This window comes from Eupeodes corollae, chromosome 2 (genome assembly GCF_945859685.1).
Source record: "Eupeodes corollae chromosome 2, idEupCoro1.1, whole genome shotgun sequence".
In the NCBI taxonomy this organism is placed as follows: domain Eukaryota; kingdom Metazoa; phylum Arthropoda; class Insecta; order Diptera; family Syrphidae; genus Eupeodes; species Eupeodes corollae.
In genome coordinates this window covers 43876864-43897942 of record NC_079148.1, presented here as the reverse complement: position 1 = coordinate 43897942, position 21079 = coordinate 43876864, and the positions used below count along the sequence as shown (strand labels likewise).

General features: G+C 33.9%; 1 protein-coding gene across 2 annotated transcripts in view; it reads right to left on the bottom strand.

Moving 5' to 3' along the window:
- LOC129944127 (diacylglycerol lipase-alpha) overlaps positions 1-21079 on the bottom strand; it is a 212423-nt gene that overhangs the window by 6827 nt on the left and 184517 nt on the right. The window contains exons 8-14 of one of the 2 annotated variants that reach the window (XM_056053323.1): positions 16960-17159; positions 16316-16840; positions 16062-16203; positions 10766-10870; positions 10435-10562; positions 5548-5680; positions 4227-4321 (exon numbers count right to left, since the gene is read on the bottom strand). In XM_056053323.1, coding sequence (XP_055909298.1) covers positions 4227-4321; positions 5548-5680; positions 10435-10562; positions 10766-10870; positions 16062-16203; positions 16316-16840; positions 16960-17159 — 1328 coding nt within the window. The remainder of the gene's footprint in view (positions 1-4226; positions 4322-5547; positions 5681-10434; positions 10563-10765; positions 10871-16061; positions 16204-16315; positions 16841-16959; positions 17160-21079) is intronic. The other variant, XM_056053322.1, reaches the window with a different exon arrangement.

Below are 21079 nucleotides of genomic sequence, written 5' to 3'. Positions count from 1 at the left end.
GTTATCGTCGCAGGACCTTAGGAAGAAATTAAATGGTCCAGTCACAACCCGGAGGATTAGAAATAGGCTCAAAGAAATGGACTTGAGGGCACATTCAGCAAGGAAAGTTCCACTGCTCAGCCAAATAAATATTAAAATCGAACAACTTTTGCGAAGGCGAATTCAATGCGGCCAAATTGGAAAAATATCTTGTGGTAAGATGAGATAAAGATAAATTTATTTGTATCCGATTGAAAACCAAAGGTAAGGCGCCTCAAGAACACCCGATACGATCCCAAAAACAAGACAAAGACCTTTAAGCATGGTGGTGGCAACATTATGCTTTGGGATATTTCTCGGTTTTAGGTGTGGGACCAATTTATTGAATTAAGGATGTTTTGGGCGGCTCCAGGTTACATTGATATACTTAGAAATATAATGTTGTAATTTGCCGAAGAAAGCATGCCGTTATAGTGGGAGTATATGCAGGACAATGACCCGAAACACTCATCCCGACTCGCAAAACAGTGGTTCAAGGACAACAAAGTCCATCCAATGGAATGGCCGTCACAATCCCTGGACTTAAATGCCATAGAGCATCTATGGGGAATATTAAAAAGAGACTTGGTGGATTTAAATCCAAAAATAGAGACGAGCTGTGAGAAAAGTGTAAGAAGAGTGGTACTCTATTGAGCCCTTCACTTGTGCCAAGTTAGTGGAATTCATGGGTCGCATGTGCACCGAAGTACTAAAAAATAGTGGTGGCACAACAAAATATTTAAAAAAAAATTATATTTTATTGTTTTAGGTTAGGAAAATTGTGTTTATTAGTTTTAAGTCTAATGTTTCTATTTTTTTTCCAATGGAAATAAATTGAGTTAGTTTATAGTTTTTTGAATTTTGAATTAAGTTTTTTGTTCTTTATTATTGAAAGTGTACTTTATACTTTAAATAAAAAATGGAACATTAAAAACAATAATGGATTCCAGCGAAGAAAATTGAAACATTACCAACAAAACAAGTCGTTTATATTATTTTGTCCATGACTGTGCATGTGCATATGTTCAATAAAAAATAAGAATATTTTTGTACATAATTTGTATATTTTCTTTCTTTTTATATTTTGCTCTGAGCTATTTAATAAAATAAATATAAAATATAAGTGTTTTTTATTTGCATAAGCAGTTTACAAATATCGGTTTGACATCAAAATATAGTTTCTGAACGTGTCTTGAAAGTTCTTAAAAAAGTTTGTTTTGCTATAGAAAGGACAATTGGTGTATTGAAAAATCTTTTTGAATGCTTTGTCCCTCTCCTCAAATATAAAGTAGAAGTTGCAACTTCTCACGAATTAAGTGCATTTTATAAAAAAAAAAACTTAAGGTTTCTTTCCTTTAAGTGAAACTATTACCGTTTTTAAGCTATTTTCTTTTGTACAATTTAAATATTACTAACTTAATCTGGTCACATAAAATCACTTAAAAATTCATATATCGAAATTTAGAACACGGAAATTCACTTCGTTTTGAGTTAAAAAAATGAAATTGATACCGATGGAAGTGAATTTCGGAATTTATTATTTTGAATCGATTTCAATATCATTTCATTTCTTTAATCAAGTTGTATAAATCTGGTCTATATACCTCAGCGATGGAGAGATGTTAAGGTAGTTTTCATTCCCAGGGCAGGCAAATGCTCGCATGTCAACCCTAAAGACCTAAGACCTATTATCATCTTTCATTCTCAAAACTCTGGAACGATTGATCGATATCCATATACGTAACAACATTGCGAAGAGACTATCAACGTCTCAGCATGCTTACTGCAAAGGGAAATCGGTAGAAACAGCCTTGCACACTGGTAAGAATTATCGAATACTCCCTAGAGAAAAAGGAATATACTATGGTGGCCTTTTTGGATATTGAGGGCGCTTTCAACAACGTTGACACATCCGTCGAATACTCAATCTGTGAGTTAATTAATCTAATGCTAAAAAGCAGGATCATCGACTCTAGTTTGGGAACACTCCTGTGGAACATAGTGGTTAACGAACTACTAATATCTTTTGAGAGGGAAGGCTACAGAGTGGTTGCGTATGCCGATGATGTTGCTATCGCCGTCACAGGGAACATCCCAATACACTGAGAGACCTCCTCCAAAATGCACTCAATATGCTCACTAGATGGGCTGATCACTGCGGACTTAGTATTAATCCTCAAAAAACAGACCTCGTCCTTTTCACACGGAAATACAACATCCCAGTAATTGTACCTCCTTCAATAAAAGGTATACCACTAATTTTTACCAATGAAGCTAAATACCTTGGTCTGATATTGGACAAAAAATTAAGTTGGAAATCTAATATACAGGAAAGAGTTAAAAAGGCTACAGCAGCTCTTTTCCTTTGCAAGAAAGCTATAGGAAGCAAATGGGGTTTTCTACCTCGCATAACCTACTGGCGACCAATACATTATGCACGGGGTTGCAGTATGGTTTACTGCACTGGAGAAAGTCACACACTACGACAAACTCAGCAGAGTCCAACGCACTGCATGTCTGCATAAGCGGGGCATTGAGACCATACCCTCAGCAGCGTTAGACACTCTCCTCCATCTGACACTCCTCGAGATCTTCAGTAAACAAGTGGCAGCGAGTACAGCGATAAGACTCAACGCTTCTTCTCAATGGACCAACAACAATGTTAGGCACTCCATTTTAAACCTTTTTGGTTCTATACCAAAGTACATAGACTACACTATTCCTAAACCCCTATTTGGAAAAAACTTCCAGGTATTCCTTCCATCCAGAGATGAATGGGAAGACAAAAAACTCCTGGATAACAAAAGTATTCATTTTTATACAGATGGATCCAAGACAAATCAGGGAGTTGGTAGTGGTGTGTACTGAAAAGCTTAATCTAAGCATCTCATTCCGCCTCCCTAATCATTGTAGCGTCTTTCAAGCGGAAATTTTAGCGTTCAAAGAGGTTCTCTCCTGGCTAAGAGAAAACGTGATATCAACTTCTGATATCCGCATCTTCTCTAACAGTCAGGCTGCTATCAAATCCCTTGACGGTGTCTCAACCAAATCTCTCGGCCCTCGATTGTCGATCGTCTCTTATGGAGATGGCGCAGCAATTTAACATTCACCTCTATTGGGTGCCGGGCCACAGAGACATCACAGGAAATTGTAGAGCCGATGAACTTGCCTTCACTGGACCTAAAGCGCTCTAAAGACTTGTTATCTCAAAGCAGACTTCATATTAGCTCCCTAATAGGTGTCCTTACCGGACACTGTCTTATAGGCAGACACGCAATACGACTTTGTATAGCCTCAAATGAATTCTGAAGGAGCTGTATGGACGAAGAAGAAGAGGAAACAATCTCTCACCTCCTCTGCACTTGCCCTTCACTAAGACGCAAAAATCATCTGCGGGACTACTCTTTTGATAATCCCAGTGAACTAGCTAAAAAGGATATCAAATATCTTCTTAGCTTTATAAAAAGCTCAAAATGGTTCGACTAGTAAAAAGTAATTCTCTAGATTCATGTGGTATCACAATGGGCCTTTCTCTTGGCCTAAGTGTGTGGATTTTAATCCGCAGCCACGTTAACCTAACCTAACCTTAAATCATTTCGAGTGAAAATGAAAAGTAGAACCTAGCTGTATATCACCAAATATGTAGGGTATTCATTATTTGAATAGAATGTTTTAAATTTCATCTCAAATACGATAAAAAAACAACCATATGCTTTGAAGAATTAATTTCCACACTTTATTGTACTTACTTAAAACATCAAAGTAATCTATATCTAGGAAATAGGAAATTGCACTCAAATGGTACTCTAGTAAAATATATAATGTAGCTCTTTTCAAGGCTTTGCAGTAATATTTAAGAAAACGTATAAAACTATAATCCCTGTCAATATGGGAATTTACGACTAAGGAAGTATTTTATTTTTGTTTTCAACCAAATCTTTATCAAATGTGTGCTTAGATTACAAAAAAAAAGAAAAATACAAATCAAATAAAAAAGAGTGTGATATATAATTACAATAATGCCACGAATTTAATAAAATAATAAAAAAAAAACTAAATTTATTATTTGAATGAATATTAAATTGAAACACCAAAGGAATCAGCAAAATACACAATCATATCGAGACATATTTTCTTTTTAAATAAGTTTTCTAAAGAAAACAAAAATAAAAACAATAAACTTATATTTTTATTTTATTTTTGAATACCTGGTGTCATAAATGGGCTTTGAATTCAAATCTATGCTAGACATCGATTCAGTTCGGGTGCCATAATTTTTAATTTGATCTTTATGTATCGCGACCTGTTATTGTAGATTTTTTGTGGGTTTGTATTTTCATTTATTTTTTCAAAAAACAAAAACAAAAAAATAAATTTATTAAAATCAAACTATAAAGTTTTTTCTTATGATTTAATTTTGAATGAATTTATATAAAAAAGCAAGGATTTTAAGCAATAAATTATGTAATATGTATTTTTTTTGATATTTTATTTTATTGCATTTATAACACCATTAAGGATTATATTTATGATTTTATGTTTGTTCTTCAGGCGATTTTTGAAGACAGATTTTTCTTTCAGAAAAACTAAATCCTTAATACAAATTTATTTAATTAGTGTGTTGTTTATGTTACTTTTAAGTGCAATTGGGTAACAACATTACGTGCAAAGTTTTTTTTTATTTCTTTTTTTAATAATTATTATCAACAAATTACTCAGTTTTACTTGCAGTATACACTTTTTTTTAATTAGAGAAGAGGACTAGAGAAGCATAATTATTAAGTCATTAGGTCCATTAACAAAAACCAGGCCAACCAACATTAATGGGACACAAATTAAAATTAAGTTGCGAAAATTAGAAAAAATAATAAAAATAACATAAAACCAAATCAACTAAACAAAAAATGAAAAGAAAATAAAAGTTTTAATACAAATATTTAAAATTTTATTCAACCAACATAGGTGCATATTTTATTTTTTTTACAACAAATAAAGCTTAAATTAAAGAAACAAAAAATAATTTTGAGGTTATAAATATTGTCAAATTAATTTTTCTTCTTTCACATTATGCCATTAACAAAATTAATAAAAAATACTTTCTTAAATGTGCAACAACTTTCTGTTTTGTTCGAGTGCTAATATTAAAGTTCTTATAAATAAAAAATAAAATTAAAAACAACATAAATTTAATTTAATAAATAAAATTCACAGTAAATTGTAGAATGAAACAAAAGTTATAACGTTATACAAGCATTCATAAAAATACATTTTCCATTGGAGTTTATTAAATAAAAAATAAATAAATAATGTTTTTTGTTTTTGTTCGGGTTTGTTTTAAATTAAAATAATAATATCAAACTAAATACGTTTTTTTTTCATAACACAATAATAATACAATGAACAAAAAATAAAAGTTAATTTAATAATTTTTGTTTTAATTTACTTTGTAATTTAATAATAATAGTTTTTATTTTGTTTTGTAATCATTAATTAAATAATTTCAGGTGGTTTCTTCACATAGCCAATTACCTTTTTTAGAGCCGCCAAGACTTTATCTGGCATATGATCCTGCAACATGACAGGTGAGATAAGTACTTCATCGAAGTCTGTTGAATCTGCCCAGATGGCTTGATAGACGGGTTCCTTGTTTTTTAGCACGTGTCTATAGATAAAAGAAAAAATATTTTTAAGATTTATAAATCTTTTGATAGCGACAAAAACAAAAATTTATATTTAATGGGGCGTTAGAGTGGGCATTCTTTTTCTATATGAATAAAAATTTTTCGATAGAAAGAAGTCTTATTATTGACGTAATGAAGCTACCATTGAACTATTATGCCGAATATCTATTTTATCTAGTTTCACTTATATTTTATAGAGATATTTGTGCAACTCAATTTTAAATTATTTGTACTTATGAACATTAAAGGGTGGGCTAAATTTAAGTTTTTTTTTTAATCCAGTAAAATTAACTAAATTAAAGATTTTTAGATATGATCAATGTATGGAGCACAACGTCGTTCAATTTCCCAAGGTCTTGTTGATTATAACTCTCGAGATAAAAATGCGTCTCGTTAAAATGATTTGAAGCAACTGGCTTGGCATCTCAACTTGTTGAGTAAATTGGCAATCCAAATCTTTCTTAGGCTGGTGCTTGAGTTGTTAAGATTTTGGAAAAAATGTTTAACACGTTTCCCAACCTTTCACTAAGGTATAATATTGACTGCCTGCGGAAATTTCAAACGGGAAACAACGGGAAACAGGACATTTAAAAATTACCACTAGATGGCTCACGCTGTATGGGATTGATTTAAGTAAGGAAAGTTAATACTATTAATAGACTTATTGTCTTAAATGAAAATATGTAGTGTCAAAAATTGCTAATGAGAAAATTTGAACAGGGTTATCCGCTTTACGGTTTCAAAAGTAAACGTAAATATGTATGAAACACTACATCATTTAAATGCCCACCACACGAATTGTTCCAAGCATCGATTCTTTTGAGATAGTTTTCCAGCACTTTTGACACATATTAGGTGGTATCTCAGCCCTGACAAGACGAATATTGGTCTTTAAGTGCTCAAGAGTAAAAAGGTTATCTGTATAAACACGGTCTTTCGCTTATCACCACGCCGAGAAATTACTCGGCCAGGGAATGTCTCTTACAATAAAGCCATATACGCGTTGGGTGGCACGAGGCACCGTCTTGTTGAAGTCGTAGTCTTCAATAGCAGGTAACAAAATTTGTTTATCATATGATCATAACGCTCCGAATTGAAGAAGTAAGGTCCAATCACTTTTTGTGGGTGTAATGGTCTCTTTTCAGTTACTTATGGTTCTAGAACCCCAAAAACGACAATTTTGTTTAATAACTTTGTTAATTTAATAATAATAAAATGTGCGACGAACGCTGAAGAAAATTGTGTTTGAAAAATCGCCGTCCACCACCTCCATCCAAATGCAAAACATGCGACAATGTGCCGTAAGACAGCCCTAACTCCTGAGAACGAAGAGGAATCGACACATTCGGGTCTTCGGCAACACTTTCACTTAGGGCAGCAATATTTTCAGTGGGACGAGCGAAACGATAATGCTCACAGCTTAGGCTTTACAATATCTGCAACTAATCCAGTCTCTTCAAATTTCTTCACAATTTTGCCAATCGCTTGCGTAGTTAGACGATTATGTAAACCATAATCTCCTCTTAAGGCACTATATGTGGCTGTGGTAGAATTACCATTTTTGTAGTAAATAGGTTTTAATAATTTTTAGTTGTATTTGCATTGGTAGTATTCTGAAATTTGTTTGATAGATTCGTCATATCGAAGAAGTGAACTTTTAATAAAGGCTTATTAAGGTGTACTATTTATTACATACATTAAGAATCAAATTAAAATTTTAATAAGTAAAAAGTTATGGGTGTGGCATTGCCGTCTGCCCGATTGATTCGTTAAACATTTTGTAAGTAAGTATTATAAAACAATAAATTTAAAGTAATTTAAATGACAATTAAAACTTCTAGTTCCGAATTTTGTAATAAGACAAAAAAGATAAAAAACAAGATAAATTTACATTTTGGATCTTTTACAAGAAGAAATTAAACAAAAATTTAAAATCGTGATGAAAAGTACCTGTCGCAAGAACATGATGTAACTACGAAGTAAATATATAGTGTCTATATTTAAGTGCATCTTTTAGATAACTGTTTAGGGCTACCCAATTAGAACCATTCAATATGGTTTTAGTTTGTTTCATAGTCAAAGTCAACTCACCGAAGTAATTGCATCTTAATTCTCTGTAGATGGGGCATATTGCTAAAAGGTGGAAAGTGTCTTCTTTTGCTCTCATATTGCATATTGTGCATATGAACCATTTAAATTAAGCATTATCACACCTAGCTCTGCAAATTAAAGATATCGATTGGATGTTATTCGCATCATTAAAATAGTTGTTGCAGCTTAGGATAGAGCTGAGCTCTGGGTAGCTTTTTAGCGGAACCCAGTATTTTCTCAAGGTGGAGAGAAAACTTCATGTTTGATTGCAGTATAACACCAAGGTATTTGTATTGTGTGACTGTTTCAATTGATTCACCATCTAGAAACCATTTTTCGCCGTTTCCCAATTTTGTTTGCCTGTTGCGAATGATCATAATTTTTGATTTTTCCAAATATATTGCAAGCCTCCAGGTTTTTCAATAAGTATTGAGTTTATTAATCATAAGTTGAAGACTCTGCGGAGATTCAGCAAACATAACGATGTCGTCAGCATAAAGAAGCACCTTAATTCTTAATTCTGCTACGCATACTCCAGCAGGTAGATGAGAAGAGTTATCGTCAATGAACAGTGAAAACAATATTGCACTCAGAAGACAGCCTTGCTTCACTCCTGATGTTGTGTTAAACCATTCTGACATACTTTTGCCATCCCACACCGATTGTCGAGTATTTTGGTACATGTTTCTGAGGACTTTTAACAGCTTCGTAGACAATCCTTTCTGTGACAGCTAGTGAAACAATGCATTGTGATCAATATAGTCAAAAGCTGCTTTAAAGTAGACAAAAAACACGTATACATTTTTATTTTGTTTCAGAAAATGTTGGCCAATGGTCGTCACAGTGTAAATGTTGTCTATCGTTGAGTACCCTTTCCGAAAACCTGCTTGATACTCACTCAATATTTCGTTTCTTTCTATCAATTCGTTTATTCGATTAAGTAGAATTGCAGAGAAAATTTTTGCTGTTGAGTTCATGAACGATATACCCCTGTAGTTAGATGATCGGGTAGACTACAGCATCTTTAAATTCCTGAGGCACTATACCGGTCCTGAAGATGAAATTGAAGGCGTCAAGCATGTGCGTTAGGAACTCGATAGGAGCATTTTTGTAAAATTCGTTAGTGATTCGATCAGGACCAGGTGCTTTTCTGTTCTTAGAGCTATACAGGCTTAATTGTAGCTCATTTAGAGTTATTTCCCTATCAATTACATTATCTTCGACCAGGGTTCTGCGTAGTGAAAGTTGTGCTCTTCCAAGTAGCATAGATTCAGGAGTATTTTGAAGTGTTTGGCCAGTTTTCCTGCCGTTAAGTGTATCCCACAAACGAAGTCTAGGCCTTTTAGTGACTTTATTTTTGTCCAAAAACCTTTGGTATCTCTTTTACAGGAGAGCTCTATAGCTAATGCATTGTAGTAATGTTTGCGTTTATAAAGGCATAATTCTTTATAATTTTTATTTGCGGTGATATATTTTCTTCTTAGGGTTTCGTTTTGATCATAATTTTCTAATTTTCTAAGCAGATCAAAATATAGCTTTCTTGCGGTGAAGCATTCTTGGTCGAACCATTTTTGACGGTAGTTATAAGATTTTGATGTGGTAGAATTTATGTGAACGACTTCCTTTATAGATTTTTTTAAAAAACGTATTTTTTCCTCGTTTCGAACTTCCAAAAAGGTTATGTTGATCTGGTTCAGTAACTTTGCTGCATACATTTCCTTTGAACTATCTTTCCAGACGAGTTTTGGGGGTAGCGCTATTTCGTAGTGATATGAGGGGTTGTTTAGGCTGAGTTATATTAAAAGAGGCATATGGTCAGTGAATGTTTTTACTCCTACTTCGAAGGACGATGTGATTTTTATGCATTCACTTGAAATTGCGCAGAAATCAATTACTGATTTTCCTGATCTTCCAATAAATGTAAATTCTCCTAGTGAATCATTTTTACTACAGCCATTAAGAATAAAAAGATTGTTTGTTTGACACATTTCCATAAAAATTCTACCATTTCTGTTGACTTTAAAAAGTCTTCAGTGTTAGATTTCAAAACTACGCTTAGTTTTCGGAGAAATTCCAAAACTATAGCAAATTGAGAGTTTGCTTAGAGCTTAATAAAAAGTTACATAATCTAAGTTATATATTTAAAAAACAAATGGTATGACGTTTTTTACTAAATTTCTTGTTGTTAAATATATTTTTTATTTTCTCAGAATGTTCCATCACTAAAAAGTAACACAGAAAAAAATCTCCACTCTGCAAATCTCAAAGGTACATAGACAGACATTATTGTCCTCACTTCAGCACAGTTTATGGTTATGACCGGAAGATCTTGTAGTTTTTTTTTACACACAGAAAACATGAACAAAAAAAACACTTTAAAAAATAGTGTTTTCAAACGCTTCACGGGATGTGGAACATATTTTTTTGTTTTTTGTTGTTTACCTACATATTTTACACAAAAGCAAAAAAATTCACGAGTAACACACTTTCAAGTGGTGTTTTTGAAAGCTGTAAGTATTGGCAGCGAGTAGTGCGAGTGAATGCACACAAAAATAAAACCCTGAAACATCATCACTAGGTTGAAAAAGGCAGAACTGAAACAGAATGGAAAGCAAAAACAAAAAATATACTAAAGTTAACTTACTCATCGGGCTTTGGATGGTGTCGAACAATGTGTATTATCCTTCCGGGCGGATATAGTGGTTGATGTAGTGTTAAAGCTATCGAACTGTCTGTTGGATGAGCACTTGTCGTCCTCGCTGTACCACGTTCCTGAATATTAAAATCGAGAAAGAGAACATGTTTTGTTATTCAAATTCATAGTTTTTTTTTATTTTTATTTTGTTCATCATATTTCATGTGCAGCAGGATCTTACATACATATGTATGTGTATCGATATACATATGTAGATATTGTGTGGGCGTAATGGATATAAAAGAGGTATAAAGATTATAAACCAACAACGGTCACTAACCTCTTGATACTGATTTATGTGGGTATCCTTGCCAGACATCTCCACAACGGACGTTGGCTCTGGTCCACAGCAACAACATATCATAGAACAGGATATAGTCTTCCACTATTTAAAAGATAAAAAAGTTAAATGAATAGAGTCAAAAGTTAGGAAACAAGAGAAAATATCTTCTAATATGACTTCCTAACATATTTATACCTAAGTGCTGGTGTCGTGTGTCTGAGACATTTTGAACATTTCAAAATGTCTCATGTTTATATTCTCTAAATCCATAAATGATTTTCAAAACTGATTAGGATTTCATACTTATTACATTACATTTAAGTAAGTTTCATGTGCATCTATTTATTTTTTGAGTAAACTCTTTTTTTATTAGGTGCAATGTGGTGTATGTGGAATATTTGTTAGTAGTTCTTTTTGCTACATATATTTCGATAGTTGAGTGAAGTTCACAACTAGTTAAGTCTTTCTATCATTCCTTCTACGTATATACTTTATACACTCTTACATCAAGCTTGCACTTAAAAGAGGTAACCGATTCTTGTCAAAGTTGTAAGGCTTTTCACATTCGTGTAGCGCGACTATAGAAAGAATCTCTGTACTTTAGTAAGCCCGAAAAAGGGTAAACTGATGAGCACTCCTATAAGAACGGGCATTATGGTTAAATTGTTTGAGCGGAGGAATGCATAGCGATAAAATAATGGAGTCATGAAACCTTAAGACGGTGCTCAAAAAATACAAACGTTTCAGTTAGGCAGAAACGGTACAGTGCAGCCCATCCTACCATGTTTGGCACACTGGCATACCAATCGCTACTTGTAAACTTGTAAACACTGGATTTAAAACGTTCAAGGCGCTTGGTATCTCTTAGCAGATCTTATAAGCTCGATAATTGGTGTCATAACCGGATACTGTCTAATAGGAAAGCACGATCTAAATCATATCAGCATAATCAGCCTCTCACGTTTCGTAAGGGACTTAAACTGGTTCCATTGAGCTTAGGCGGAAGCCTCAAGATTCATGTGGTATCACAATGGGCCACTAAACTGGCCTAAGTGTGTCCGTTTCCATCTGGGACAGCCACTTCAAACTAACCTAACCTTTAGTAAGTCAACGGTTACGTATCATTTTTAGAGCTCTCTTTTGAATTCGGTCCAAGAGACTCAAGTGGATTGTTGGAGCACTTGTCCAGATATGGGAATTGTATTCAAGTTTGAGACGAGTATAATCTTTATAAATTATAGCTAGATCAGAAAAGGTAAAAAACTTCCTACATCGTAGGGGAAAACATAAACATTTATCAGCGTTTTTGGAGATGTCAAATATGTTACTAGCCCACAAAAAGTGAGTTGTGATGCACATACCTAGAACTGAAAGTTGTTCAGTCTAATTCATGCAAGTTACATTCATGCTTAGTGGCATTAGACAGCATTGAGTTTTCGAAGAATTAAATTATACATGGTTTTTGAATCTGGCGTGGACAGTGGTGTCAAGACCCCTTAATAAGCTTGTCATACACTGCCGTTCGTAGTCCACAACTAATTTATTTCGGCAACTCTGTTGCTGCTGTTAAATGATGACAACTTTAGTCAGCTGTCAAATAAATATAATTCCTTTTCGCCGCCTTTTTTGCAATAGATTTTACTTCTGGTCCGCGTTCAGCGTTGATTACATCCAACTCGAATTAAAATATAAATCTTTAAATAAATTGAAGTTTAACCATTTTCTATCGTCTTTTAGGCCGGTACTAAATTTATCAACAACCAAAGAACAAGGATGAGAATTTTAAAACGAATATGAAAATATGAGGGTACTGTCATCAGTGAAACCATTTTGTGGGTTAGAAGTTCATTTATAAGAACAGGAAGAGTGTAATGGGGCAGCGTATATTTTCTGGATATCAGATTCGAACCTTTTCCAATATTACTTGAATTGAGCAGTCCAAATGCATTAATACCAAATGCACGCATTTTCGATAACAGAGCTTATTGCCAAACTCTATCAAATGGCTTTGAAATATAAAGTTTAGTAAAATCGAAATGTTACATTAGCTTTAAAGTGTTTCCTTACAACTTAAAAAAAAATTATGTTAAAAATACATTTTTTCGGGACTTAAAATCTGGTACATTTGTTAACAATATATTTTTAAGAATTAGTTAATTAAGAAAAATGGAGCCAAAAATATTGCCTAATAACTTTAGTAAACAAATAAATTGTGTATGATTGTAAAAAAAGAAAGAATTTTTAATGAGAAGTCACTTTCGAAGATGACATTTTTAGAAATTTCAGTACAAAATCTACTCCATTACTAAAAACGGAAAGATTACGTAATGAAGTGTTACTAATTGTTACTTTTTAGACATGTGGTTTTTAATCTGGCAATACTTTTTTCCGAGTTGGTCTTTTTGACAGCTATCACTTGATTTATGGTGGGTTAAGTTTCCCATTTCATAATAAATAGCTTACTCTTAATAAACGTTTGCAATTCGTGCACATTTATTACCAAAATAATGTTTCGGTTCAAGACACACATACATTTATTGATTGAAAACTTTTGGCAAGCGTATTATTTGGTATCATTGTGGGTTTCGTGGCCTCCAAGATCGTGTAATTTAACACCGTTGGACAGCCTGCACGACAACACTTCAGACAATGGATTCAGGCTCATAGATTTTGCTGCGGGGCGAAACGTCATGGTAGCCAGTACGCGTTTTTTCGACTCGGACCACTACTTCGTTGTAGCCAAGGTAGCACATCGGATTTCCAGACTCAAGAAAAACAGGGAGGTGCTGGGAGAAGGTACAACGTCGAAAGGCTACAATCGCCAGAGATCGCCAAATCCTTTTCCGACCGAGTTATAAGTAAGCTCTCTCGAAACCGCTTGAATGCCGAGCTCTTTAAAGCAGCTTGAGATAAGTTGGTTAGGAGCATGCACCAACTTATCTGTAAGATATGGTCGGAAGAAAGCATGCCCGATGAACGGAAACTCAGTATTGTTTGCCCGATCCTGAAAAAAGGAGACCCTCTAAACTGCACCAACTATAGAGGAATCAGTCTACTTAACATCACCTATAAAATTTTCTCTGCCGTAATATGTGAACGTCTAAAGCCCATCGTCAACAACCTGATAGGTCCTTATCAGTGTGGTTTTAGACCAGGAAAGTCCACAGTTGATCAAATATTCACATTACGGCAGATCCTGAAAAAAACCCAAGAACACCAAATCGACACCCACCATCTTTTTACCGATTTCAAGGCCGCATATGACAGCATCTACAGGGACGAGCCATTTCTAGTTTTGGCATCCCTGCCAAACTCGTCCGTTTGTGCAGGATGACCATGGAGAATTCACGCTTCTCCATAAAGGTTGGAAACAACTTAACAGAACCTTCCGATGTCAAAAAGGGTTTTAGACAAGGTGATGCGCTGTCATGTGATTTTTTTAACATCGTGCTTGAAAGAATAGTGCAGAGCTCACACGTCAACACTAGAGACACTATCTTTCAAAAGTCTGTTCAATTACTGGCATATGCTGATGACATTGACATAATCGGAAGAACTCAGCGAGATGTCAATGGGGCTTTTGTGAGTATTGAGGCAGAGGCGGCAAAAATGGGTCTAACGGTTAATGACGGCAAAACAAAGTTCATGCTGTCGTCAAGAAAGGACATACAACACCGACGTTTTGGTCAAAACGCCACAATCGACAGACGTAACTTTGAGGTAGTCAAGGACTTCGTCTACCTAGGCTCCGCTGTAAACGCAGAAAACAACACCAGCGCTGAGATCAAACGCAGAATAACTCTTGCTAACCGCTGTTTCTTTGGACTAAGAAAGCAATTGAGTGGTAAAGTCCTCTCTTGAGGGACCCAAGTATTGCTATATATATGGCCCTTATCATCTCCGTCCTGCTAAACGGTGCAGAAACATGGACTATGACAAAAGCGGATGAAAGCACCTTGGGTCGCTTCGAGAGAAAAGTTCTTCGTGTGATCTACGGTCCCGTATGCATCGAAGGGGAGTGGAGGAGAAGTTGGAACGACGAGCTGTACGGGATGTGCAGCGACGTAGACTTAGCGAGAAGGGTAATAATTATTGACGCCTTGGAAGACAATATTCGGAGCGTTATTACAGGCATACGGCTTAAATTGGTCAACATTTTAGCCCCTGCATACGCTGCAATATATAAGGGGCACTTGCCCGTAATCATTAAGAAAACATAATGGCAAACCCATACATTCTTTAAAAATTGTATTAAATATCAATGAATTATTTGCTTCTTGAAATCCACATGTATATAAAAGCACCCTTTACGAAATACTCCACATTCGACTCAAGACTTTAAATATGGAATTCGTGAAGTTATCGAGAATATACACCTGTAAATGTGCAAATTAGTTATGAAAAATTTGCTTAAAATCATATGGTACTGCAATCGTAGCCTTGCCTAATTTTTATCATTGTTTCCTCTCAAAAAATACTCATTTTTTTTAGGTATCGAAATTAAACCCTTTATTGGAAAACCCTGAATTCATTCGTAAACAAAATATTAAACGTCCAAATGGATTTACTTCAATTAAATACATTTTTTTTAATATTATAAAAATGTATGTATCAAATTAGTCTAAACATTAATAAGATTTGGTTTCATTCAGTAATTCTTTTTGTAAGTGTTGAAAAGAAAGGAAGAGATCAGAGTAAGCTTACTTTTTGATTTAAATGCAATGTTAATATTTATTTAAGTATATCTTTGCTGCTTTGGTTGGATTTTTTGATATGCTAAACGTGATCATTTGATTTTTCTTCGAAATTATTTAAGGTTTGTTTTTTAAGTAAGAGCTCTATTAAACTACATGATCTATCGTTATTGAAACATTCTTCATTTAATGGTGTTTCTTATATGTACTTATATATTCCCACATGTTAGAATTCTATTCGAGGATAACAAAACTACAAGTTCTCGTAAACAAAAGAATTTATTTAACCCAAAGCTTTTGGCACGTGACGGTTTAAGAAAAAAGCACACATCCACCCATGACTACTGCGATGCAAGTCTGCATCCAAAGGATGCAAATATTTTCTAAATAATGCCAACAATTTCATTGCATTCCTTGCACGTAACATATTATGATTTATTCAGTTCTGATGTAGACCATCATCATCATATCAAACAAACTATGAATATCCTTCAAATCTATATTTTGACCGACAAACTTTCAAGATTCAAGAATATACTCGTACGTCGTACATATGTACATATAGAGTTTATTGAAATACAAGATAAATATATACTTACTTTAGGGTCGACGCTTCTTTGTATTGCATTTATTAAATCGGCACGAAGCGCCTCCATCTGATGTAGTCCTATCCTTGGAACAACATCCTTCCCCAGCACCACAGACGTAATAAAGGATTTTGAATACTCTACTGCTGGCATACTATTGATCGGATTGTACAACAATAAAACATAATCAATTAAAATTGAAAAAAAAAATAAGAACAAAACAATCCGAAGAAGATACATATACGAAAATCCTCTTCTTTCTTTACCTTAAAAGCCCACCTGGTGGGGAATAACTAAAGCACTGCAATGTCGGATACTCCGGCTTAAGGAGTATGGCAAGAATGGATGCTGTACCAGCACCCAATGAATGGCCCACTAAAACTAAACCAAATGTTTGTGTATTCCTGGCAGGATTGTGTGTTAGGGCTTTTTGGATGAGATTTTCTTCTTCTAACTTATTCTTGATATAAATTGCCGCCTGTACCATTCCCTTATGGCCCAGCCAATCGTCTCGTGGTGGATTAAGGGGCAACACCTCACCCTCGGCATTTAGATCGGTAAGGATGTCCTTCATGCTCAATGTGCCACGTATACTGATGACGACTTTCTTTTGTGTATAGTCGACAGCAACGAAGAATGGTGTCTCACCGACATCGACATGATACGTGACATAAATGATTTCGATGTCACCAACTTGTAGAGTCTTTTTGAGGGCGGCATAGTTGCAATACCAACAGTTGTCTTGGATTATTTCAACATCATCGCTATGGCCACAACAGCAACCCATGCAACTGTAAGGAAGGGAACACAAATGAGTAGAGAGCAAAGATTGTGGTTCAGAAATAGATTTCAATTAAAGATAAATCAAAAATATTGAGGTTGTGGTTTAAATGAATTAAATCTATCTTACCGCATTTCAGGTAAGAGATGCCAAAGTCCAGACCGATGTATTATAAAGTACATGGGCCAACCGTAGGCACCTTGTGCGAAGTACATGTAGTGGATGACAGTTTGAAAGAAATCATAGTTTTTGGTATCGTTTAAAGCTAGGAACTGTGTGTGCTCTGTGATTGGAACTCCACTCAGAAACTCGTAAGTTCCGTTTTTTCTCTAGAAAAAAAAAAATTGTATTAAAACATAATATTATTTTTTTAAATTTATAATAGAAATATCAGTTGCAATATTTCTTATGTTATATTGGAAAACATTACAACTTATTTTCTTAGAATTTACAAAGCTAAAGAAAATAAAATAAAACTAAAGTAAGACCGTCATGGTTAGAATCTTTTTTTTTAGTTTTTTGTTATACCATTTTTATACCAAACAAAGAATTGTGGATTTGAACACTGCTTTCTTGAATAAGTGAAAAAAGATCAATTTTCAATAAATGTTAGTATTTTTATACCAGTAAAAGATATGTTCACATTAAATCATGCTATCAGTACACGATGATTCAGATTACACCACCTTATACCATATCTTATAAATACTTTGTAAAATAATAAAACGTGTGGCCTTATCTAAGTGTTTATGTGTTTTAATTTGTTGTTTATTTTTTATACCAGTTATGAGAACTAAAGAATTTGGATTTCTAACAACGCTTAACAGTCAGAAAGTTTGTTCTACTAGATATGTTATACCAAAATGTACTTTAAAGGAGCTATATATATTCTTAATACATTTACATATATTTATTTAGTGTATGTAATTCGTTAGTATATGTAATAAATGAACTGGTCGAATTGAGATTTTTCATCTTACTCTTAGTTACTATATTACTCAATCAAAATGGAACAACATATTTGTATATAAATGATGTTTTTTTGCATGTTCCCTATAAATTAGACCAGTACATTCGTTCTGTATAAACTGGTTATACGTTCGACCAGTAAAAAAATCACATTAAAATTTTGAATACGACACTGAGTAAGCCTAATAACTTATGAACAAATTCAACAAAACATTCATAGTTAGTATTACTACATATAAGTTAAATACATTATACCAGTTTATACCAAATAGGATTATAAGAAATATGACTATAAGAATCTTTGTTTTTTCTTTTGAAGATTTGATCTAAGATGAGAAATAAGTTATAAATAAGTTAAGTAATAGGCAATATATATACAAAATTTGTCAAGTTGTTTAGATTTTTGTAAAAATGTTGGTTATACCAGTCACAAAACAATTGATTGGGTTTAAGAATAATGCAGAATTTATGTGCATTTATGTACATCATTTTAAGTGAGATTTATGAGAGATTAACTCCATAGATGGCATTAGACCAGTTTATACCATTTGTGGGAAAAACACTGAACCTTCTATAATCCTTATATTGAATTTTTTTGTACTGACATATGTATAACATGAATAAACATTTAGGCCAGTGATTAGATTAGATTTTATTTTTCAATAATAAAGTTTATAAAATTTACAATTAAAATTTAAATAAATAAAAAGTTATGGGTGTGGCATTGCCGTCTGCCCGATTGATTCGTTAAACATTTTGTAAGTAAGTATTATAAAATAATAAATTTAAAGTAATTTAAATGACAATTAAAACTTCTAGTTCCGAATTTTGTAATAAGACAAAAAAGATAAAAAACAAGATAAATTTACATTTTGGATCTTTTACAAGAAGAAATTAAACAAAAATTTAAAATCGTGATGAAAAGTACCTGTCGCAAGAACATGATGTAAATACTAAGTAAATTCAGTAATTATATAGTGTCTATATTTGAGTGCATCTTTTAGAAAACTGTTTAGGGCTTCCCAATTAGAACCATTCAATATTGTTTTAGTTTGTTCCATCGTCAAAGTCAACTCACCGAAGTAATTGCATCTTAATTCTCTGTACATGGGGCATATTGTTAAAAGGTGAAAAGTGTCTTCTTTTGCTCTCATATTGCATATTGTACATAGATTTGTTTCTTTGTTGAACCATTCAAATTAAGCATATCACATCTAGCTCTGCAAATTAAAGATATCGATTGGATGTTATTCGCATCATTAAAATAGTTGTTGCAGCTTAGGATAGAGCTGAGCTCTGGGTAGATCGGTCTGTTGATAGAGTTAGTAGCTTGTTGAATGCATTCGTTGTGCTGATGCGTGTCGTGAAGCTCAAGTAACTGGTACAGATTTTGCTTCAATTTACCCCGGTCTTCGTATTGCAAGTTTAAGTTGAATCCACATTTATCAAACAGCGTTTTCCATTCGAGCGCACATTCCACCTTCCTGTTTATTACAAACTTCGTAAGAATATTGGGTATTCTGTGTATTGGCGATTCAAGAGTTTTTAGGATATAATCAAAATGTTGCTTAAGAGTATAGTGGTATAATGAAGGTAAACCTGTTTCTAGAGTAAGAACGTAATTTGGCGTATTCATCGGCAGTCGGAAGAGTTTTTTTTTTAAATATCGTAGCAATTTTTCAACTTCTTCATATGAACGGTAACCCCAAGTTTGGCAACTATAGCACATGACAGAGCGCATAATTGATTGGAAGACCTTGTATTTTGCGGAGGTCTTAACTTAATTATTGGTTTTACAATAAGCATTGAGTTTATTAAGTTTAATTAAGTTGAAGACTCTGCGGAGATTCAGCAAACATGACGATGTCGTCAGCATAAAGAAGCACCTAAATTCTTATGTCTGCTACGCATACTCCAGCAGGTAGATGAGAAGAGATATCGTCAATGAACAGTGAAAACAATATTGCACTCAGAAGACAGCCTTGCTTCACTCCTGATGTTGTGTTAAACCATTCTGACATACTTTTGCCATCCCACACCGATTGTCGAGTATTTTGGTACATATTTCTGAGGACTTTTAACAGCTTCGTAGACAATCCTTTCTGTGACAGCTTGTAGAACAATGCATTGCGATCAATAGAGTCAAAAGTTGCTTTAAATTCGACAAAAAATATGTATAATTTTGTGTTTTGTTTCAGAAAATGTTGGGCAATGGTCGTCACAGTGATAATGTTGTCTATCGTTGAGTACCCTTTCCGAAAACCTGCTTGATACTCACTCAATACTTCGTTTCTTTCCATCCATTCGTTTATTCGATTAAGTAGAATTGCAGAGAAAATTTTTGCTGTTGAGTTCATGAACGATATACCCCTGTAGTTAGATGCCAAATTAACACCACCTTTTTTATAGATCGGGTATACTACAGCATCTTTAAATTCCTGAGGCACTATACTGGTTCTGAAGATAAAATTGAAGGATGTGCGTTAGGAACTCGATAGGAGCATTTTTGTAAAATTCGTTAGGGATTTGATCAGGACCAGGTGCTTTTCTGTTCTTAGAGCTATACAGGCTCAATTGTAGCTCATTTAGAGTTATTTCCCTATCAAGTACATCATTTTCGACCAGTGGTTTTGCGTAGTAAAAGTTGTGCTTTTTCAAGTAGCATGGAGTATTTTGAAGTGTTCGGGTAGTTTTCCTGCCGTTAAGTGTATCCCACAAACGAAGTCTAGGCCTTTTAGTGACTTTATTTTTGTCCAAAAACCTTTGGTATCTCTTGTACAGGAGAGCTCTATAGCTAATGTATTGTAATAATGTTTGCGTTTATAAATGCATAATTCTTCATAATTTTTATTTGCGGTGATATATTTTCCTCTTAGGGTTTCGTTATGATCAATGGTGTTCCTTAATTTTCCAAGCAGATCAAAAGATAGCTTTCTTGCAGTGAAGCATTCTTGGTCGAACCATTTTTGACGGTAGTTATAAGATTTTGATGTGGTAGAATTTATGTGTACGACTTCCTTTAAAGATTTGTTTAAAAAACGTATTTTTTCTTCGTTTCGAACTTCCAATGTAGTTAAAAAGTTTATGTTGATCTGGTTCAGTAACTTTGCTGCATACATTTCTTTTGAACTATCTTTCCAGTCGAGTTTTGGGGGTAGCGCTATTTCGTAGTGATATGAGGGGTTGTTTAGGCTGAGTTATACTAAAAGAGGCATATGGTCAGAGAATGTTTTTACTCCTACTTTGAAGGACGATGTGAATTTTATCCATTCACTTGAAA